Below are 23,394 nucleotides of genomic sequence, written 5' to 3' on the forward strand. Positions count from 1 at the left end.
TCTCATCTAGTGGCGCTGCACACACGCATGCACACACATGCACAACACATGCACACACAACCACACGGCTGTGACCTAGATAACCTCCCTGGCCAGTTTCCTCATCTGCTCCCACGCTGCACATTCTAGAAGAGGAAGGAGGCTGCTAGGATGGCTGCCTGGACTCCCAGGAAGATGAGCTGACGGTATCTCCTTGTCAGCGTCCTGCCTCAGTCTGAGCACTCAAACCTGCAGCTGAGAGCCCCGTGGAACGGGCAAAAACATGGGCAAATGGGCAGTTTTAACTCCCCGCAAGATGAGCCTTGAATCTAAAATGTCATGATTTCGTTAGGAATATCATAAAATTCCTAGCCATCGAACACACACACATTCTAGAGGCACAGGTGCACCTGACACATCATGGTTCCCGGACCAACGAGTCCACGAGGGCAGACCCGTCACCCAGTCTGTCTCCCCGTCTCTGGGAGGGCAGTTAGGAGGCACATGGCTCAAGAGACACAGGAGGCAGGCTATTTCCCTGATGTTCATCTCAAGTTAGAAATGTCCCCAAAACATCGTGTCAATCATTCATCATCTACTCCGGGTTCTTTTCTTTAGCACCGATAAGAGACTACTGATTTCAAAAAGCGGAAGGGATGCATTTAGACACTGCCTATGGCTATTTTCACACAGTAACAGCAGAGCAGAGGAGCTGCAACAGAGACCACATAGCTCACAAAGCCAAAACTTACTGGCCCTTTACAGAAAAGGAACTTTTTAGTGTTGCCATCCGTCGCATTACAAAAACAAGAAAGCAGATTCTGGCCTGAGGGCCAGTCGGCAGACCCCTGCTCCCAACTAAACACCAACCACTGGTTGTTACTCTTGCCTGTAGTGCCTTCAGAGAAAAGGATTTGGAGGAGACATTCGGACTGTTTTTATCCGATGACAGAGCATCAAACAATCGATCAATCTCTGCCTGTTCCTCAGGAAGAAACCGTGAACAAAATCTCTGCCCCACACGGCTTCCGCTGTTCCCCATCTGTTCTGATATCTGGCAGAATTCTCTGCAGAAGGAAAAGACACAACGTTAGAAAAATCAAACTTTAATAATCACAGAAAACAAATGTTGATAATGACATGGTCAAGTTAATATATATTGATTTAGCCATGAAATGTAGCCAAAACACATCAGAGCTACATAATATTGGGTTTTGGGTTCTGTTTTTGTTTTGTGTTGCTGAGGTGGGATCTCACTCTGCTGACCAGGCTGGAGTGTAGTGGCGCCATTACAGCTCCCTGCAGCCTCAACCGCCTGGGCTCAGGCAATCCTCCCCACTCAGCCTCCTGAATAGCTAGGACTACAGGACCACACCATGACGCCTGGCTAATTTTTTTTTGTCTTCTGTAGAGATGGGGTCTTGTTACGTTGCCCAGGCTGGTCTCTAGCTTCTGGCCTTAAGTGATTCTCCTGCCTCAGCCTCCCAGTGTTGGGATTAGAGACATGAACCACCATGCCTGGCTAATATTGTTTCAAGGTGGCAGAAATTAATAGCTGATACAAATAAAGCTGGAAAAACCCATCCTGATGCCCATGACCTACTGAAACACATCCGTAATTGTCAAAAAGTCTGGGTTTGAGAACATACTGCCCAAGCTAATATAATCAGAGGCAGAACAAAAAATCTGTATTTTAATCAATCTAAATATTCATTCTTTAAAACCAGAGTTGGAAAAGATATATCAAAGGCTGAACAATCACACGTATTTGATTAACTCACCTTGAGAATACTGCTACACACTAGTTGGGAAGTTTTTCCTTTGTGATCCTGGCTCTGCCTCCTCTTAGCTGTGTAGTCTTGGGCAAGTTACTAAAACGCTCTCTGCTTCAGTTTCCCCAGTTGTAAGCAGAAGTCACAGCCCAGCCTCAGAAGATTGCCATGATTATCAACCAAGTCAACCAAAGCAAAGGGCCGAGACCTCCCCGGCACTGAGCGTGCCTGTATGATCCTAACCCACGAGCCTCATGCGTCTGAGGCGCTGGAGGAGCATTAACAGAGACTGGCACCGACATCAGGTGACCTGGGGCCTTGTTCACTGTCACAAACCTCATTAAAGGAGTAAGTCAAGCACCAGTACATCGGGGGATTCAAACAAAAAAGCATGGTTAGAAATGACAACAAAATCTCTCAAGAGGTAAAAGGTGCTGTGACTTAATTCCTGGCCCTGGACTTTTCCCGGAAACCCAGTGTCAATGAGACTGCTGGAGAGACAACCACCTTCTCCCGCACAGGCACCTTGATAAACAAAGTCACTGCAACAGTAAATTATCCCCCAAGGTATTTAGCCAAAGGGGGAAAGGCCATGCTACTAGGGTGGGGCATGAGTCATGGTCCGCACCAACACCTGAAATTCAAACCCTCAAGGGATAACAGGGTACAGTCAAGATCTTTCTTTTCTTTTCATTGATATGACATTCACATAACATAAAATTAACTGTTTTAAAGTGTACAGTGGTATTTAGCACATTCACAATACGGTGCAACCCTCACAGTTCAAAAACATTTCCATCACCCTCAGAGGAAACCCTGTGCATGAGCAATTCCCTCTCATTCTTCCCTCCCACATGCCCTGGTCATCACCCGACTACTTCCTGTCCCAGTGCATTTCTGTATTCTGGGTGTTTCATATAAATGAAAGTATATGGCTGGGCGCGGTGGCTCACACCTGTAATCCCAGCACTTTGGGAGGCCAAGGCAAGAGAATCACTCGAGCCCAGGAGTTTAAGACCAGCCTGAGCAACATAGCAAGACCTCACCTCTACTAAAAATGTAAAAATTAGCCAGGCACAGTGGCATGTGCTTACAGTCCCAGCTGCTCTAAAGGCTGAGGTGGGAGGATCGCGTGAGCACAGGAGATCAAGGTTGTAGTGAGCTATGATCGTGCCACTGCACTCCAGCCTGGGTAAAAGGGCAAGACCCCATCTCTAAAAAAATAATAAATGGAATTATATGATATGTGGCCCTTTATGATTGTCTCCTTTCATTTAGCATCACGTTTTTGAGGCCCACCTACGTTGTGGCGTGGGTCAGCATTCCACTTTTTATGGCTGATGAGTATTTCGTTGTATGGATGGGCCACATTTTGCCTGTCAATCATGAGCTGATGGACGCGGGGGGCTGTTTCCACCTTCCGGCTATTATGAATAGTGCTGCAATGAACATCTGAGTACCTCAGTCCCTCTGTTCCAATTTCCAGTGTTGACACCTAGAGGTGGACTTGCTGGGTCACATGGTAATTCTATGTTTAACATTGTGAGGGGCCGCCAGAGTGCTCCCCACTTTATATTCCCATCAGCAAAGCATGAGCTTCCAGTCTCACCACACCCCCACTAAAGCGAGTTATTTCTCCGCCTTTTATATGACAGCCATCCTTGCAGCGCATGGGCGTTTGACAGGCCTCACTGCTCATGTGCCCCCTGCACAGGAAGTCTCCAGTGGGGGGCTCCTTGGAAGGGGATGGAGGTGCACTTTGCAGAGACAGGCTGGAAACAGGGGCTTACCCGACCCCGTTTGGGGCTCTCACCCATGCCCCATCTGATCTCACCGCTTCTACTGCTCAACTTTCGCAGCAGGAGGAGAGCCCAGAAGGAAAACCTCCAGCCGGGAAGCAACGTCCAGCGGCAAAGGGCTGTCCCCAGCTCCAAGACAGAGGGCCTGCGCCGGCTGACCCAACTCCGAGACAGAGGGGCCGCGCCGGCTGACCCGGCTCCGAGACAGAGGGGCCGTGCCAGCTGACCCAGCTCCGAGACAGAGGGGCCGCGCCGGCTGACCCGGCTCCCAGACAGAGGGGCTGCGCCGGCTGAGTCTGGGCGCTGCAAGGACACAGCCCAAGCAGCCAAAACAAAGCAGACCCACCCTCTGCTTCAACTCTAAGAGGCTGCAAGGTGGGCCACACCACCTCCTGAAGTCAGGAGTTCCAAACGAGGTTGGCGTGAAATCCCGTCTCCACTAAAAATACAAAAAATTAGCCAGGCGTGGTGCTGTGCACCTGTAATCCCAGCTACTTGGGAGGCTGAGGCAGGAGAATTGGTTGAACCCACGTGGCGGAAGTTGCAGTGAGCCAAGATCACGCCACTGCACATCAGCCTGGGCAGCGAGTGAGACTCGTCTCAAAAAAAAAGAAAAAAAAAAAGAGAGATGAAACAGAGACAAGGGCATTGGGATGGGTGTGGCCTGGGGATATAACAAGAAGAGTCAAGAGTGGAAAAGGTCCCAAAGGTCACATTCCAGCTGGGTCTTCAGAGACTCACAGGTGGCTCACCAGGAAGTGGGAACAGCATGCAAGGGGCACAGGCAAGAGCGTGGGGAGATGAGGGAGGAACTCCGGGCACGTGGGGGAGGGCAGCAGAGGGCTGCAGCACAAGGGGCCCTGGCCTGACTCCACCCAGCCCCTCACTTCCATCCCACTGCAACTCTCCCTTTCCGCCAGAAACAGGCTCCCCCACTGTGGTCGGAGAACAGTAGCAGGGTGCAGACTGGCCAGCCCCCACCGTCCCCAGACGGCTGGGAGAAAGGTGCAGGGCTGGGCAAGTGCCAACAGGCAGGACAGGAGCCCAGAAATGCACAGAAGCGGCGCAAACCAGGGCAGGCCCAGGAGATACAGGAAAGGCTTGGACGAAGAGCCAGGCTGGCAACGCCAGTTTTTCAAGCACGAGAGAGGAGGGTGTGTGAGAGCCCCCCAGTAGGAACCCCAGGGCTGGTGCCAGTGAGGTGGGAAGGTGGGCAGCCCCTAAGAACACAGCGCTGTCCCCGGCACTGCCATTCTTAGTGCCTGCAGAGTGCTGGTGAAGGGACACATCTCAGAATGGCTCAAGGACAGCCTGTCTCCTTTGAGAGCCCTGTGCCAGGCAAGATCAAGAAATGGCAATGGTTGGCCGGGCACAGTGGCTCACACCTGTAATCCCAGCACTTTGGGAGGCTGAGGCGGGCAGATCACCTGGGGTCAGGAGTTTGAGATCAGCCTGACCAACATGGAGAAACCCCATCTCTACTAAAAATACAAAATTAGCCAGGTGTGGTAGCACATGCCTGTAATTCCAGCTACTCAGGAGGCTGAGGCAGGAGAATCGCTTGAACCCGGGAGGCGGAGGTTGCAGCAAGTCAAGATCGTGCCATTGCACACCAGCCTGGGCAACTGCATCTCAAAAAAAAAGAAAAGAAAAGAAAAAAGAAAAAAAGAAATGGCAATGATACAAAGTGTTCCACAGTTCATGCATCCTCACGCCTCAATCTCTTTCATCAGGCCAGACATCTAATTAATTTGGAGGAGGACATGAAGGCCTTTAATGCATTCTTCTCTCTCTAAATCCAAGTTCCTGAGCTTTCAGTCCCTGGCAAGTTTTCTTGGTGTCATGGGACTTTCAGAGTACACCTTGGTACATGGGGTGGCCTCTTCCCTGCCAAGTTGTGTATAACACAACCCTACATTGGCCGCGAGACTTCTGTGGGTTCCCTTGTATCAAGTTCTCCTAAAGCACAAGGCACGCCGGGCGCGGTGGCTCACGTGTAATCCCAGCACTTTGGGAGGCCAAGGTGGGTGGATCACCTGAGGCTGGGAGTTCGAGACTAGCCTGACCAACATGGAGAAACCCCATCTCTACCAAAAATACACAAGTAGCCGGGTGTGGTGGTGCATGCCTGTAATCCCAGCTACTTGGGAGGCTGAGGCAGGAGAATCACTTGAACCCGGAGGGCAGAGGTTGTGGGGAGCTGAGATCATGCCATTGCACTGCAGCCTGGGCAACAAGAGTGAAACTCTGTCTGAAAAAAAAAAAAAAGGACAATGCACGCTGGTGCTGAGAGCGCACGTCAAGGTTGCTTATACCAGTGGAGCTCAACTGGGGGCAGTTTTGTCCCCCAGAGGACATTTGGCAATGACTGGAAAAGCATGTGGTTGTCACAACTGAGGAGGGGAGTGCCGCTGGCATCTAGCAGGCAGAGGCCAGGTATGCTGCTAAAAATCCTACAGTGCACAGGATGGTCTCACAACAAGGAAGTGTCCGTGTCAGACATCAGTAGGGATAAAGGTAAGAAAACCTGGCTTCTGAGGATGTGGGGCAGTGGAACAAAATGGAAGCCAGGTGCAGTGGCTCAAGCCTATAATCCCAGAACTTTGGGAGGATCATTTGAGGCCAGGAGTTTGAGACCAGCCTGGGCAACACAGTGAGACTTCGTCTCTGCCAAAAATACAAAACTTAGCCAGGTGTGGTGGCGTGTGCCTGTAGTGTCAGCTATTCAGGAGGCTGAGGTGGGAAGATCCTTGAACCCGGAGGCAGAGGTCACAGTGAGCCAAGATGACAACACTGCACTCCAGCCTAAGTGACAGAGCGAGACCCTGTCTCAAAAAAATAAAAACAAAAGTCTCAGCAGCCCATAATAAGTGACAAAGACTTTTTGGTTGACCAGACCTTAGTCAGGCTCCTAGGCCCATCTGTGTCCTTCTGTGTAAAATCTGGCTTTAGCAAAAAAAAAAAAAAAAAAAAAAAAAACCACCCATCCTTGATATTTGATCACCATTATCTGTTCACTTGCAATCTAACCAGGTTTAAAGCTTAGGTCAGGGATATCCAATCTTTCAGCTTCCCTGGGGCACACTGGAAGAACTGTCTTGGGCCACACATAAAACCCACTAACACTAATGATAACTGATAAGCTCATATATCTACATATATGGCAAAAAAAATCTCATGTTTTAAGAAAGCTTATGAATTTGAGTTGGGTGTCATTCAAAGCCATCTTGGGCCACGTACGGCCCACAGGTTGGACGAGCTTGCTCTAGGTGATGTCTGATCACCCTGGCCTGCCTTCAGTAAGAATCTGTTAGGTCAGCTTACCCAGAATCCACCTTACCGCCCTGATGTTTCCTTAGTCATTTTCCATCCACCGATCCCCACCCTGCTCCCTGGGTTTCCCACTTGCCCATGCTATACTCAGAGTTGAGCCCAATCTCTCTCCTTCACTACAAAATCCCATTGCTGTGGTCCCTACACCCATTGCAATGGTCTTGAATAATTAATGTGCTTTTAATAAGCATCATTAAGTAATTGATTTAACATAAGATTGAGAAGATTAAATACGGTAACCCAGGGCATTTGATCTGCTTACTGGAGGTCAGAGACAGAATAATGGGCCCAAGACAACAGAGAATGGCTCCTTGAGTTCTTGTCTTGGAACAAGAGAAACTGCCCTGCTCGGAAGGAACAGAAGGTTGCTGTGCCTCCGTGATGGAGGGGTGGACAAGGGCCGATTGTCTGCAGGATGGCCCCCATCGTTCCCACTAGTATCCTAGGAGTGGCTCAGTCACCTCCTGCTCAGAGCTTCTCCAACAGGCTGTTACATAGCTGCTTCCCACTCTGTCTCCCAAGCCCCAACTCTCTACTCCAAGGGCCCCGCATCTCTAGAGCCACACAAGGGGCCCTCTGTACCCCTACAAGCTGGGGAGATTCCAACTGCCTCATCAGGACAGGCTTCAAAGTCCTGCCTGTGTCTCAGAGCCCAGAGGCTCTTGTGCAAAGGGGCAGCTCGAGTCTGGGCAAGGAGTTCCAGTGGGCCAGAAGGTGACCTGTACTGCGCAGGCCACCTACAAGGCCTGGGAACAGTTATTAGCTCACTGTCCTAGAAAAGCCCAGACGGGTGTGGTCAGAATACAAGAAGGAAGACACTCTCCACACACACTTCAGTGTCTACCCCAGACTGGTCTCCTCTGCGGAGGCACCGCTCCCTTTCCACGTCCACACAGGCTCTGAATGCCCCTTCAACACGGCTGGCCTTGACCCTTGGGGAGACACCTCCCCACCCTCTTACCTTGACCACATGAATAGCAGGAGGTGCAGGGTGATTCTGATCCCCCCAGGAGACCCTCCCTCCATCCTTCCCAGCTGTCCCTACCCCTCACCTCCCTGCAGCCTTCACCTCTCCCTCCCCCGACCCGATGGCCTGGAGAGGCGTGGGAGGCCAGGGAGGGGCAGGGCCCAGGCCTACTCTGGACCCGCTGCTCCAGTCCCCACCTCAGCTGGGCCTGTGCCTCCGGGTCAGCTCACCGCGGCCCTCAGCCCAGGTACCTACCCTGCCGGGCTTCCTGGTGCTGTCCTGTCTGGTCCGATCCAGCATCCACGGGTTCCTCTCAGGAGCCGCCCCTTCCCCGTTGCCAGGCAACACTGCTGAGGGGCAGTCATTTGCCCCAATCGTGGAAGCAGAGGTGTGGGGCGGAACCCAATAGATGAGTCAGCCAATGGAGACGCCCCTCACAGGGAATGGGCGAGGAGGCGGGGCCGCGGTCTGCGGAAGGAGCCGCTGCAGGCCCGGGAATCCGGTCCAGCTGCGTGCTTACCCAGGCGCCGCCTGGAGAGGGTGGCCGATGACTCAGGCCCGGCAGCGCCTAGGGCCAGCAGTGGTACCTGGGGAGAAGGGGTGTCTGGGCTGGGCGCTGGAGCGGAGCAGCCAGCGTGTGGGAGATCCTGGGGGAGAGGCTGAGCTTGGGGGTGAAGACACCCCGGGGGAGTAGAGTGGCCCATGTGGACACAGCCGAGAGGAGGCGGGACTCTCCCCGTAGAGGCCTCCACAGTACAGCCTCATGGGCCCCAGGCAACTGTCCCCCGACTCCCCGGCCTGCTGGTCCTGGCCTGGAGCCTTGGGACCGCCTCCGCTCGGGCCTCCCCTCTGCCGGCTGCCCCTGCCTCGCTCTTCCCTGGCACCAGGTCCTTCCCGGCAGCCATCAGGCGCCAGCTCCACAGCCTGGCTAAACAGACTCCCTCCACCCCACGTGCCCCGCTTCAGCCGGTTCCTCTTCACTCCAAGACGTCTGAACCTGTCACCCTACTTCTTCAGCTCGTTCCTTCCCAAACCCTGCGAAACCTAGTCCCGGGGGCCTGGTCACTACATCCAAGGGGCGCTTTGGGTCCCCGCAGGCAGCGTTTGGCGCTTGGTGATCGTGCTCTCAGAGCTCTCTCGTGGGCGCCCTGGCACCCATTCCTGGCCCTGGCTCGCTCGCTGTCGCTGGTGGTCTTCCCTGGGCCCTTCTGGCCTCTGCTCTGGAGTTTCTCGGCTTCTCTCTACTCTCTCCACCCCACGCATCCTCCCTGGGGGCCACCTTCCTGCAGATTCAGCTCCCACATGTCCGCGGTACCGGGTCCCTCCCCTGCACGACCTGCTGGTTTTCCAGCCTGGAAAACTGTGACTTCGCCCCCAGCACCGCACACTTATCAGGTATCTGCACGAGGCTGTTTCACCAGGGCCTCAAAACTCAGCCTCTTTCCTCCAGAACTGAGTTTACCTCCTGCCTTGGTGCATCATCTCCCCCTCCACAGCCTGAGTCAGAGACCCGGAGTCACTGTGGACGCAGCCTCCCCACTCTCTCTCCCCATGCCTGAGTGCTCACATCCGACTTCTAGGATGTGCCCTCCATCCGCCCGCTCCCCTCCACGTCCCCAGGACTCCCAGGCTGGAGGGCAGTAATGGCCTCCTTCCTTCCTGCAGCTCATCCCCCACAGTGGGACTCTAAAAATCCACCTGGTGAGGCAGGCAGACTGCTTGAGCTCAGGAGTTGGAGACCAGCCTGGGTAACATGACAAAACCCCATCCCTACAAAAAAAAAAAAACTAGCTGGTTGGGGTAGTGCACACCTGTAGTCCCAGCTACTCAAGAGACTGAGGAGGGAGGATCACGTGACCCTGGAAGGTTGAGGCTGCAGTGAACTGTGACTGTGCCACTGCATTCCAGCCTGGGTGACACAGTGAGGCCCTTTTCTTAAAACCGCAACAACAAAAATCCAGCTGACCACTCATCAAGCTGGAATAACAGGCTCAGATAAAACCAGCCGCAAAGTTAACAAGGAACCTTGGTTTTCAAGGACACGCTGCAGCAGTTATCGCATGTCACAAATCACTGATTTTCAAGAACTTTGCTATCTGAAATCCTATCAGTAAGAAGCAAACAGCCTGCTCCTCCCTGGAGGGTGTAAATCACTTTGATACGGAAGCAGCTTGGGTTTCCAACCTGGAGGAAGAGCCCCAAACAGTCCACTTCCCGGCTCAGTATTCCATAACTATCATGACCTGGGGGCCCCCCAAAAAACAGGAGCCTCTTTGCAGACCAGGCCTGATGCTGCCTGCCTCCCACCTAGCCTTGTTCTGAGCCTATCAGAAGCCTGCCTCATCTACACCTGTGATCCCAGCACTTTGGGAGGCAAAGGCGGGTGGATCACCTGAGGTCAGGAGTTCAAGACCAGCCTGGCCAACATGGTGAAACCCTGTCTCTACTAAAAATACAAAAATTAGCCAGGCATGGTGACAGGCACCTGTAATCCCAGCACTTCGGGAGGCTGAGGCGGGTGGATTACCTGAGGTCTGGAGTTCTAGACCAGCCTGGTAAAACCAGGTGAAACCCAGTCTCTTCTTAAAGTGCAAAATTAGCTGGGCATAGTGGTGGGTGCCTGTAGTCCCAGCTACTCAGGAGGCTGAGGCAGGAGAATCACTTGAACCTGGAGGTGGAGGTTATAGTGAGCTGAGATGGCGCCACTGAACTCCAGCCTGGGCAACATGACAAGACTCGGTCTCAAAAAAAAAAAAAAAAAAAAGGGCTGCCTCATCTAAACCTCACCTGAGCTCCACCCTTCTACAAGATCCTAGGAACACTCTCTTTACCTGTGTCCCTTGAGCTGCCCAGGGTTCCCTGGGGCCACAGATGAACAGGCCTGACTGTCAGACTACAGGCTCCAAGCTGGTGGTGTCAGGCTAGTTGGGCTGGCACAACTGTAAGACCACTGGGCAGCATTTGTCTCTACAGTTTGTGAATACGTACTGCACACCTACTACGTGCCAAGCGCTATGCCAGGCAGTGGTGACCCAGCACCAACAGCCTCTGACCTCCGCATGCTCCACCTCTAGCACTCAGTCCCCACTTGCCGAAGAAATGGGGCATGACGGGTACATTGAGGGGAGAGGGATGGTTAGGGAGGGGGTGGCTGTGGATTAGATAAGGAAAAAAAACAAGGACATTGGAAGGGTTGAGGGTGAGGGTACCAGCCAAGCAAGAGGTGGGATTTAAAGATACAAACAGGAACCTCGATGCTTGAAAAGAACTCCGGGGCCATCTGAATATTTTCCTTTCTTGCGTCAAGGGTCTGCTGCCTTTCCAAGCCTTTTCATCAGAATCCAGTACCACCCTCCCAACACCCCTGGAGGGGAGGCATTGCTCCCGTCATCAAAACAGTGGGCTTCAGAGAAGTGACTTTTCCAGGGACACACAGCTAGAGTGTGGGGACTCTGGGCCCCAAGTCTGAGTCGGGGGCTCTTCCTGGTGCGGCACACTCGCTGCTGTGGAAGTAACCTGGTTTGATCAATCTGCGGCCATTTCTATGGAGTGGGAGGATGGAGCCTCTGGTTTTCAAAGACCTCATGGGGTCAGCCCTCAGTGGGCATTGTACTTGCAGGTGGAACCCAAGACGCCCCAGGGAAGAACTCACTTCAGTAATGAGAGTACGTACAGGCTGTCCTCTAGCCCATAGGTGCCAGTTGACAGGGACTCCATGAAGCCACTACACTGTAAGGTGATGGTGGCACAGGGCTTCATAGCTGCTGTGAGGAAGTGGTGGGGAAGAGTCTTTACCCTCTGCCTCCTCCCTCTCCCCCTCCAATAGGTGGCCGGCCTGGACCACCCCGGCCTCCCACCTCCACGGCTGCCTCCCTCGCTGCCTGCCGCTCTCCAACTCAGTCACTAGAGTGACAGAAAATCACATTACCCCACTTCTGAAAGCCCTTCAAAGGCTTCTTGCCATGGTTCACAAGGTCTTGCCTAACTTCTAATCTCACCTGCCACCCGATTTCTAATCTCACTGGTGGGGGCAAGGGTGATCTCCTCCGGCCCTTCTGCCGGCACTCAAGAGAAGCCTTTGTTCCTGACTCCTCCCTGGGCGGGGCACCGCCAGATTGTAGCCCGGCCCTACCCTTCTCACCTTCCAGGTTTGGGCTCACCGCGAGCTCTGCCGGGAGGCCTGCCTCCACCACACTCAGGCCTCCCTGCCTGTCTGCTTCCTGCTTGCGCTTCCCTGATTGGCTTTTGTGGCCCTCGCTGCTCTCCGCCATTGTTGTATTTTGCTGTGTTTTTTCCTCTTCTCCCCCCCACACTCCCAGAATGCAGGCTCCTAGTAAACACACCTGCCAGCTTTGCCTTAATACAGAGCCAAGTGCCTGGCACCTGGTGGGTGCCAATAAATATCTGTTGCAAGAAGGAAAGGATAGGGTGGCCGCTTGCAGTGATGTCATTTTGACTCCCGCCTGATTATGCAACAGCAGCGCCAGCACCTGCCAAGAAGAGCTCTACACTGAGCGTAGCCGTGCTCAGCCGGTGAATTCCAGCCAACGACGGGAAGGCTGGTGTCTCAGCCGGCCACCCTGATTCAGGGACACAGGATGACAGCACCTGTCGTGTGCCCACCCAGCTGTGCCAGCCTTTGGGGAGCTCCCTGGCTCCAACATCAGCTGATCAGGGCTGGATGGACTGCCCATCCGGGTGTCCTCACCTCCTGCCAACCAGATATCCTTTTTTTTTTTTTTTTTTTTTTTGGAGACAGAGTCTCACTCTGTCGCCCAGGCTGGAGTGCAGTGGTGCGATCTCAGCTTGCTGCAACCTACACCTCCCGGGTTCAAGTGATTCTTCTGCCTCAGCCTCCCAATTAGGTGGGATCACAGGCACCCGCCACCACACCCGGCTAATTTTTGTATTTTTAGTAGAGACGGGGTTTCACCATATTGGCCAGGCTGGTCTCAAACTCCTGACCTCAGGTAATCTGCCTGCCTCGGCCTCCCAAAGTGCTGGGATTACAGGGGTGAGCCACCGGCCTAGCCGGACACCTCTTAGTGTTTAAACTGCAACAAAAATAGAAGGCATTCTGCCTGAGGGCAGCAGGCCTGGCTGGTGACAGTGCACAAGGTAGGGCCCCTCACCAAGAAATTGCTCTGACATCCAAGGCCGATGTCCCAGGAGAAGCAGCCCCACAGACTAACGCATCTAGAGCCAGGGTACCCCCAGCCCTGGATGCCAATGACACAAGAGTAGCCCCGGCTCTTCACCTCGGTTTCTTCGAGTTAGGTGCCTGTCACCTACAGCCAAGGCGCCTGATGCCCAAGACACATGGGCCTTTAGACATGCAGGACTGGACCGTTTCCAGCCTTCACACCCCTGTACTTCCTGCACACATCAACCAGGTGTGTCTTTTTCAGTGCCATCCAAGGCAGTGGCATTTTTGACAGAGCAACAGTTTTTTGTAGGCTGAGGCACACCAAGGATGGACAGCAGTGGTAGCCTCTCAGGTGCAGGCACTGGGGGCCCGCAGGAGCAAACAGGAGCCGATGTGCCAACCTAGGCAACATAGTGAGACCCCATCTCTACAAAAAATCAAAAACTTGGCTGGGTGTGGTATGGCACACCCGTAGTCCCAGCTACTCAGGGAGCTGAGGCAGGAGGATTGCTTGACCCTGGGAGGTCGAGGCTGCAGTGAACCGTGATTACACCACTGCACTCCAGCCTGGGCAGGAGAGTGAGATCCTGTAAAAAAAAGAAAAAGAAAAAGAAAAGAAAAAGAAGAGAAAAAGAAGAGAAAAAGAAAAGAAAAGAAAAGAAAAAAAGACGAAACAAAATCCCCCAGAAAACCAAAGAAAACCACAAGAGCAAATGCAGAGCGGCGTGGCACTGTTTGAGCGCTACCGAGGTGGCGCCACCTCGTGGCCAAAGCCTCCAGAAACGGTCTACACTCCAATCTGCCCACCTGCCTGCTTGGAAAGTTACTGTGTTTCTGTTTTTGATGGAGTTTCGCTCTTGTTGCCCAGGCTGGAGCGCAATGGTGCAATCTCGGCTCACTGCAACCTCCACCTCCCAGGTTCAAGCGATTCTCCTGTCTCAGCCTCCCGAGTAGCTGGGATGACAGGCATGCACCACCACACCCATCTAATCTTTGTATTTTTTAGTAGAGAGGGGGGGTTTCACCATGTTGGCCAGGCTGGTCTCGAACTCCTGACCTTAGGTGATCCACTCGCCTTAGCCTCCCAAAGTGCTGGGATTACAGGCATGAGTCACCGCACCTGGTTATTCTCAGTTTTTTTTAAATAAGAGATTTATATTACTTGACATTTTGCATATAAAGTCAGACTATCTTTTTTAAAAATACACATCATGCTATTTCAACCAGCTGCTGCTCCCTGGGATGTCCATGGGCTGTCCAGCTGTCCCCTGGGCACCAGCTTCTGTTTTTTTATGCTGGCTTTGGGCATTGAACCCTCCTTGGCTCCCAGGGGTCCTGACCAGGCTGGTGCTGCCATCCACAGCAGTGCCTCTGCTAGCGACAGCCCTGACCAATTTTCCAAGTCCACCTTTGACACCTCCACAGAAGGACTGAGCCACTGCCAGACCCCCATTGTGGCTGAGCCTCCACTCTCTCTTCCCCATGCGCTCCTTGCCCTTGACTCCCCATCTCTGGAACCCCAAAGTTTGGGCTGCATGGGCCACCTTCTGGACCAGGCTGTTAGGAGGCCACCACCAAGCAGCAAACACAGGAGCAGCTGTGCCCCCGGAAGGCGCCACCAGCAGCCTCCAGCAGTACTCGGTGGGGGAACAATGATCCATCTGTGCCGTGAGCATGGAGCCGGGAGCCACGCTGGCCTGTGCGGCAGGGGAAGTCGGGTTCATTTTATTGAACTTATTCTCATTTTCAGTTTGAATGGCCCCTTGTGGCGGGCAGTTATTGTACTGTGCAGTGCTTGCTGGACCACATGCAACATTTCAAAGTCAAAAATCAAAAATAAATGTACGGCTCACACACCAGTATGGCTAACGTTTTTATTTTGTTTTTGAGACAGGGTCTTGTTCTGTTGCCCAGTCTGGAGCACAGTAGTGCAATCACAGCTCAGCTCACTGCAACCTTGACCTCCCAGGCTCAAGCCATCCTCCCACCTCAGCCTCCTAAGTAGCTAGAACCACCGGTGCACCCCACCACACCAGATTATTTTTATTTTTTGTAGAGATGAGGCCTCACGATGTTGCCCAGGCCGGTCTTGAACTCCTGGCCTCAAGCGATCCTCCCACCTTGACCTCCCAGAGTGTTGGGATTACAGGCATGAGCCACCATGCCTGGCCTAAGAGGGCTAAAGTTTTTAAAATAACAAGTGTTGGAGAGGAAGTAGTTCTCTCCTCCTGCACTGCTGGTGAAACGGTGCCAAAGTTAAACAGAGTTAGCATAGGACCAGCGGTCCCACGCCTAGATACACACACCACAAATCTGAAAACCTGGATTCAAACACACACTAGTACATGGATGTTCAAGCAGCACTGTTCACAAGCCGAAAGTGGAAAAAAGATAAAAGTCCATCTGAAGAATGGATAAACAAGATATGGTACATCCACACAATGGAATATTATTTGGCAATTTAAAACAAGGAATGAACCACTGACATGTTACAACGTGGATAATCCTTGAAAATCTGATGTTACAGCCGGGTGCAGTGGCTCACGCCTGTAATGCCAGCACTTTGGGAGGCCGAGGCAGGTGAATCACCTGAGGTCAGGAGTTTGAGACCAGTCTGGCCAACATGCTGAAACCCTGTCTCTACTAAAAATACAAAAATTAGTCGGGTGTGGTGGCAGGCGCCTGTAATGTTAGCTACTCAAGAGGCTGAGACATGAGAATTGCTTGAACCCAGGAGGCAGAGGTTGCAGTGAGCCAAGATCATGCCACTGCACTCCAGCCTGGGTGAGAGTGAGACTGTCTCAAAAAAAAAAAAAATCTGATGTTACATGAAAGCAGTCAGACACAAAGGACCACGTATTGTAGCTTTGATGTAAAATGTCCAGAAAAGACAAATTTAGAGAAAGTAGATTGTGGTTGCCAGGGCTAGAGCACGAGGAATAAGGAGTGATTGCTAATAATGGCTCTGGGGTCTCCTTCAGGTGTAATAAAAATATTTTGGAACTAGACAGAGGCAATAGTGAACGTATTATCCTCATAGTCATGGAATTATACACCTCAAAATGCTTAATTTTGTGCGATGGGAATTATACTAAGTTTTTTGGGTTTTTTTGTTTTTGTGTTTTAAGGAAAGTGCACACTCGTTCGAGGCCTCACATAGATGGTGGTGAAAGGGTCAAGGCTGTGGAGACCTGCTAGTGGGCCGAGTTCCATTTCCCCTCAGAGCGAGTGCAGGGTCAGCCTCTCAGGGCTGGGGGGCTTCAGTGGCCCCCCTCAAAGAGCTCCAGCCAATGGCCATGTCACACATGAGGCAGTTGAGGGGCCAGGGCAGCAGAGCAAGGTCTGTTTCCAGGAACTGACTGCCCTGCCTCCCAGCAGGTCAGAGGTGGACATCTGGGACAGGTGGCCACAGCAGCCTGTAGACATCGCGGAAGGAGACCTTCCGCAGAGCTCCAGGAGCCCAGCAGTGAGGGGCTGTGGGGCCAGGGCCCAGGGTGAACCAGGAGGGGGAAAGGCCAGGCATTGCCCAGCTGAGGGCTACAGCAGGCACAGCCTGGCAGCAGAGTCTCAAAGGACACACACACACAAGTGACCACAAGCTCAAAGTCAACTTGAAACACAGGCCACAGATCGCCTGAAGCCAGCTTACCCCTGTGGGATGCTGAACAGCCCCCAAAGACGTCCACGCCCTAATCCCCAGAACCTGCGCATATGTTACCTGACACGGCAAGAGGGACTTCGCAGATGTGACTAAGTTAAGGACTCTGAAATGAGGCGATTATCCCGGATTACCCAGGTGGGCCCCAGGCAATCACAGCAATCCTAATGGGGGAAGACAGGAGGCTCAGGGTCGGGAGGAGACGTGATGGAAGCAGGGAAGCAGTAGGAGGGGGAGGCACTGGACAGTGCCACGCTACCGCCCTGAAGATGGAAGAGGGGAGGGAATCTCCTCTAGAGCCTCTAGAGAGGATGCCATGCTGCTGACCCCTTGATTTTAGGCTTCTGACTGCAGGACTGTAAGACACATTAATGTCTTCAGCCACTGAGTTTTTGGGTAATTTGTTACAGCACCAATGGGAAGCCAACATCTCACCCCAATGGGCAAGTGAAAACTTTCTGTGCCCTCCCCCTCCTTCCGAGCCAAAAGGGGGTCACAAATCAGGCACTCAGACAACAATAATAAAAATATAGGTAACCAGGTGCAGTGGCTCACACCTGTAATTGCAGCACTTTGGGAGGCCGAGGTGAGAGGATTCCAAGGTCAGGAGTTCAAAACCAGCCTGGCCAATATGGTGAAACCCCGTCTCTACTAAAATACAAAAATTAGGCAGGCGTGGTGATGCACTCCCACAATCCCAGCTACTCAGGAGGCTAAAGAAGGAGAATCGCTTAAACCCGGGAGGCAGAGCTTGCAGTGAGCCAAGATCATGACACTGCACTCCAGCCTGAGTGACAGAGCCAGACTGTCTCAAAAAAAAAAAAAAAAAAAAATTAGAGGATGGTGGCAGGGTACAGTGGCTCACGCCTATAATCCCAATGCTTTGGGAGGCCAAGGTAGGAGGATTGCTTTAGTCCAGAAGTTCTAGACCAGTCTGGAAAACATATCGAGACCTTGTATCTTAGACAAAAATTTGCCTGGCATGGTAGTGATGAATATTAAATTCATGAATAGCCGGTGGCCCCAGCTACGTGGGAGGCTAAGGTAGGAGGATGACTTGAGCCCAGGAGGTCGAGGCTGCAGTGAGCTATGATCGCACCACTGCACTCCAGCCTGGGCAACAGAGTGAGATCCCGTCAAAAAAAAAAATGCCCAGTTAAGTTTGAATTTCACATACTTTTTAGTAGAAAAGGACCCCAATATTGCATGAGACATAATTGTACTAAAAAAGTGTTCATTGTTTACCTGAAATGCAAATGTAGCTGGGCATCCGGATGTGATCTGGCAATCCTCATCAAAAACAGCAGCTACATGGAAGGAGGGTAGCAGGGAAGAGAAAAACCACAGTCCCTGCTGCCCCAGTAGGCTCTTGAGGGTGTGGGGGAAATCTAATGGTAAGTCAACGTCCACATTTTACTACCTGGGACCGAACATTTTAAATTCATGAATAGAGACTGCTTTTGATCTAAAGTGATACCAGGAACTAATTCCCTAAGAATAGACCAAAAAAAAAAAAAAAAATCACAGGAAAGGTCTGGGCTTTTCATAGCGGGGAAAGAAGGGACAAGAGGGCGGCCCTCTTCCCCCACTCCCACTGAGCAGATCTGAGGGGCAGCAGGAAACAAGGCTGACGGCATCGTGGCACCCCTCCAGGCTGCCTTGGACGAGTTAAGATGGGATCCGTAAGCTCGGTCCCTAACCCCACTAAAGATGGAACAGATGCTGGCTGTGACCAGGAGTCCTGAATTTGCCTTGCACCATTTCCCTCCACCGGACTGGCAGCCACTGCGGGGCAGGAAGCGGCCTTTTCCATTTCCCAAGACCAGAATCAATCACAGCGGCTCATCGCATCATCAATCCTCTGCAATTGTTCCTTCCTTTTCAGGGAGGTTGGTCACGGCCAGTGCTTACCTGTGTCCACGAGGTGGCGCCCGCGATCACTGCAAAAACACATTGCTACAGTGGTGGGTTTTAAAACAAGAAATCTTAGAATGGTTTTAGACATAAAGGACTGTTGATAATATGATACAGAGTTCCTGTGCAACCAGCACCCGCTTCCACCGCACCTTAACATCTGACATGACTCTGGTCCATCTGTCACCATGAAGGAGCCGATTCATATATTAGTAAGTCATCTGCATTTTATTCACTCTTCCTCGTGTTTGCCTAATATCCTTTTCTACCCCGGGTCCCACGAGACATTTAGCCATCAGGTGTCCCTGGGCTGCTCCTGGCTCTCATGGTTTCTCAGACTGGTTTTGATGTCCTTGACAATTTGAGGAGTCCTGGTCAGGGATTCAGTCACGTGTCCCCCACTATTGCCATTCGGCTGATGTTCTCCTCATGATTGGACGAAGGTTATGGGTTTGGGAGACAGACCCTGGAGGTGAAGTGGCCCTTCTCATCACATCCTGTCAAGGGCCAGAATTATCAGTGTGACTCCTGGCCACCGATGCCGCCGCTGAGCACCTGGCTGAGGTGGTGCCTGTCCGCCTCTGCTGCTATGAGGCTGCCCTTCCACTCCCTCTCTATTCTGTATTCTTAGATCATTTTTTTCTGCTTTTGGAAACCATTTCCTAACTGCTTGGCCGGAGCACCGCGTTCAGTTAGGGCAGTGGAGGTAGGGGTGAGAATTGGGGGACAGGGTGCTGGTCACATGGTGTGAGAACAAAGTGGAAACCTACAACGGGTGGCGGGGTAGGGGGGAGGTGGGAAAGGCCCAGCGGTTTTCAAAGCTTAGGGCACAAAATAGTAACTTGGGGTTCTTGCCTCTTCCTACCTCTGAATTACCCAGGTAAAACAAGTCAGGATCCTTTCAGAGGTGATAGGAAGTATGATCTGAGAGACCAAAATAGATGCCCCTATATCAGCTAAGATGGACATAAGGTTAAGGAAACAAAGTTACCTATGATTTCGGGGTTCAAGGTTCAGGGCCCAGCTGGCATGGGAAATTAATACTTTTTTTTTTTTTTTTTTTTTGAGACAGAGTCTCACTGTCACCCAGGCTGGAGTACAATGGCATGCTCTTGGCCCACTGCAACCTCTGCCTCCCAGGTTCAAGCAATTCTCCTCCCTCAAACTCCGGAGTCTGGGACTACAGGCGCGTGCCACCACACCCAGCTAATTTTTGCATTTGTAGTAGAGACGGGGTTTCACTATGTCAGCCAGGCTGGTCCCAAACTCCTGACCTCGTGATGAGCCCACCTCCGCCTCCCAAAGTGCAGGGTTTACAGGCATGAGCCACCGCACCTAGCCAAATTTATTTATTTGAGACAGCCTCACTTTGTCACCCAGGCTGGAGTACACTGGCGCAATCTTGGCTCAACGCAACTTCTGCCTCCTGGGCTCAAGCGATTCTCCCACCTCAGCCTCCCGAGTATCTGGGATTACAGGCATGCGCCACCATGGCTGGCTAATTTTTATATTTTTTGTACAGACAGGGTTTCATCATGTTGCCCAGGCTAGTCTCGAACTCCTGACCTCAAGTGATCTGCCCGCCTCAGCTTCCCAAAGTGCTGGTATTACAGGCGTGAGCCACTGCACCTGGCCTGGCATGGCAAATTTTAAAATCCCTATGGCTACAAGAAAAAAAACACATTTGCAAAACACCCTAATAACTACAGCTATCAGGCAAATTATCCAACCGCTACAACTCTGACCGGACGAAGGAATGGACTTACATTCTTTTCCGATAATTACAGACCTTAAGGCTATTTCGGCGGCTTACAGAAGCTACCCACAAAGTGTGTGCCCTACCGTTCACCTTTCCACACAGAGAACCAAGTTCCACCTCTCTTTAATGCTAACCTCACTCCAACGTGAACATGTCATGTATGTTACATGTGTTTACCCACTGCCCATGCACTCTGCTCCCTTCATAAATATATATCACTTCCCCCCAGACCTGCTGAATATATGTAACTATTGTGGGCTACAGGCCCTGTGAAGCATAAAACCCAGCCTGTTCCTCCCCTCTTTGAAGAGAGGGTACCTTTGACACACATTGGAGATCATCTTTTCCGGTTTGCAAACTGATACCCCCGCAAAGCTTTCCTTTCTACCATTTAGCCACCACGGTGGTCTTTCAGACAACAAGAAAAATCCAGGAAAGGGCAGCCAAGGAAAAGCAGCATCTGAAAGGCTGAGGGAGACTGTCACCCTGTCCTCTAAGTTCCACCAGGACACAGAGCCTGAGTGCAGGGACGTCACTTCTATGTCCCCTGCACCTGGGCCTGGTCTGGCCCACAGCGGGGGCTCAAGAAACAGCTGCTTAGCCGAGTGTGGTGGCTCACACCTGGAATCCCAGCACTTTGGGAGGCCAAGATGGGAGGATCACTTGAGCCCAGGATTTCAAGAGCAGCCTGCGCAACACAGGGAGTTCCCTCATCTCTACAAAAAGTCAAAAATTAGCTGGGGCGTGGTGGTGCAAGTCTCCAGTCCCAGCTTCTCGGGAGGCTGGGGCAGGAAGATTGCTTGAGCCTAGGATATAGAGGCTAAAGTGAGTTGTGATTGTGTCACCACACTTTACCCTGGGTGACAGAGCCAGTGAAAAAAAAAAGAAAAGAAAAGAAAAAGAAATGGCTACTGAATGAACAAATGGTCAGTTGGTTGCTCCTGCCCCCCTCGATTCCCCCAGGTACAACGGATCCTGCCTCTCCCCTACTTTAAAACCCTTCCATGACTGCCCGCCACCCTAGGCTGACCTCTCACTCAGCCCCCACCATCTGAGCCTGGTCTCTCCCCACGCGCATGGCCCAGCTCGACTCCTTCACCCTGGCCTTTCCATTTTGCCTGGAACACATGTCCCCACGTTCTTCCCTCCCTCACCCTTCAGGTGTCCCCAAGACCCTCCTGCCCACTCTCTATCCCACCTTGGCTTCCACGGCCCACAGCCCAGAACCGGGATGAAAATAATCCCAGGGGGTGGAGGGAGGTGATGTTCTTTGATGACAGTACAGGCTTCAAGGACAGTGGGGAAGCTCGATCTGAGGGAGGACGGTGTGGGGGAAGACCCTGTGGGTGAGCACAAGGCTAAGGAGGGGTCATGGTGGTTATGCCCCATCCAAAAGCCCCCCCAACTTAAATTCTGCAGCTGCTGTCTTGCCACTGCACAGGAACTCCTCACAGCTCCACAGTCACTTTATCTTAGGCACCAGGCACCCTGCAGAGTTAGCTACATCCTGGGCTTCTCACACAAGTTGCTTTTGCAACAAGAGTTGCTGTGAGTTCAACCCACAGTTCTCACTGCGCTCAGGCTGTGTTTCTGCTTTTGTGGTACACAGGTCTTTTTCTTCTCCTGAGACCATAAAAGGTGAGAAAATCTCCTAGTTGCTAAAGTCCTCTGTGCACACACTCAGCTGGGGAGCCTTTGTGGCTTAGCGGAGCGAGGCTTGCGAGGCCGCCTGCTTACCTGGGTCCCTGCCTCTGCAGGGATCGCCTTATATGGTGAACATGCCCAGTGACAACGCACAGCCAGGGCTGGTGACGGAAGTCCTCAGTTTCGAAAGAGGCTTTGCACAGATCTTTACAGAAGGTCTGGCCTCCAAGCAGGCAGGCAGGCAGGCAGGCAGGCAGGCAGGCAGCCACCTCTCCAGAAGGCACCAGGCATCGAGGGCAACCAGGGACTCGGTGCCCAGGCCAAATGCAGAGAGGTCGTTCTGCTTCCTGCCCAGCAGTTCAAAGGAGAAGAGATGGCCAGGAATGGACTGTTTCAGGGAGATTAACAGAGGGAGGCAGCAGGGCTTTCTAACATTAGGCAGAACCGGATGAAGCTGCCGTTTGGGATTGTAAATATGATTAATACCAGTAGATGTGGGCCAGGCCCACGCTAAGTGCTGAACACGCAGCATCCCACTTAACCCTGGCAGCCACCACTCTGTGACAGGCACTGCCGTTCTTCCCACTTAACAGATGCACAAACTGAGGCTCAAAGCAGGGCAGTAGCTTATCTACCAGGCAACCAGTCCGTGGGAGAGACAGTGCAGGCCTCCAGGAATCCCAGCTCAAGAACGCTGTGCCGGGGGCATGGAGCGAGGGACATGGCTGTCTGACGCTACTTGAATGTCTCAGGTCCAAACCTAGATGTGCCATAAGCGTGAAAGACACAGCAGTGTTCAAAGACTTGGTTGTTTTTTCTTTTTTAATTTTAAAATCTCGAATTTTAAATTACTATTTTATGGCCAAGAGCAGTGACTCAAGCCTATCATCCCAGCACTTTGAGAGGCTGAGGCGGGCAGATCACCCGAGGTCAGGAGTTCGAGGCCAGCCTGGCCAACATGGCAAAACCCTGTCTCTACTAAAAATACAAAAATTGGCCGAGAGTGGTTGTGGGCACCTGTGGTCCCAGCTACTCTGGAGGCTGAGGCAGGGAGAATCACTCGAGGCTGAGAGGTCAAGGTTGCAGTGAGCTGAGATCGTAGCACTGCACTCCAGCCTGAGCAACAGAGTGAGACTCCATCTCAAACAAAAAAAAAACTATTTAGAAATAATTATAAGTGCAACAGAAAGTTGCAAAGACAGTGCACAGAGGTCCCATATACCCTTCACCAAGTTTCCCTGTGGTTCTATGTCACCTAATCCAAACTGGGAAATAGACGCTGGTACAATGTGTGTGTCCGATTCTGTCATTTCCCCATGAGGGTCGTAGAGCCGTGTGACCATCACTACAGAACACAACTCCTCCATCTATATTGAAGATACAGAGATGTTCCATCACCACGTTGATCTCTTCCGTGTTACCC

General features: G+C 52.2%; 1 protein-coding gene across 2 annotated transcripts in view; it reads right to left on the reverse strand.

Moving 5' to 3' along the window:
- Window positions 1-8,165, reverse strand: part of MEAK7 (MTOR associated protein, eak-7 homolog) — a 29,885-nt gene extending 21,720 nt beyond the window's left edge. Inside the window, exons 1-2 of one of the 2 annotated variants that reach the window (XM_005592675.5) lie at window positions 8,106-8,165; window positions 869-1,046 (exon numbers count right to left, since the gene is read on the reverse strand). In XM_005592675.5, coding sequence (XP_005592732.3) covers window positions 869-1,021 — 153 coding nt within the window. In that variant the 5' untranslated portion in view covers window positions 1,022-1,046; window positions 8,106-8,165. Of the gene's footprint in view, window positions 1-868; window positions 1,047-1,760; window positions 3,391-8,105 lie in introns of those variants that run through there. The other variant, XM_074027688.1, reaches the window with a different exon arrangement.
- Between the last annotated feature and the right edge of the window lie 15,229 nt (window positions 8,166-23,394).

This window comes from Macaca fascicularis, chromosome 20 (assembly GCF_037993035.2).
Source record: "Macaca fascicularis isolate 582-1 chromosome 20, T2T-MFA8v1.1".
NCBI classification, from domain to species: domain Eukaryota; kingdom Metazoa; phylum Chordata; class Mammalia; order Primates; family Cercopithecidae; genus Macaca; species Macaca fascicularis.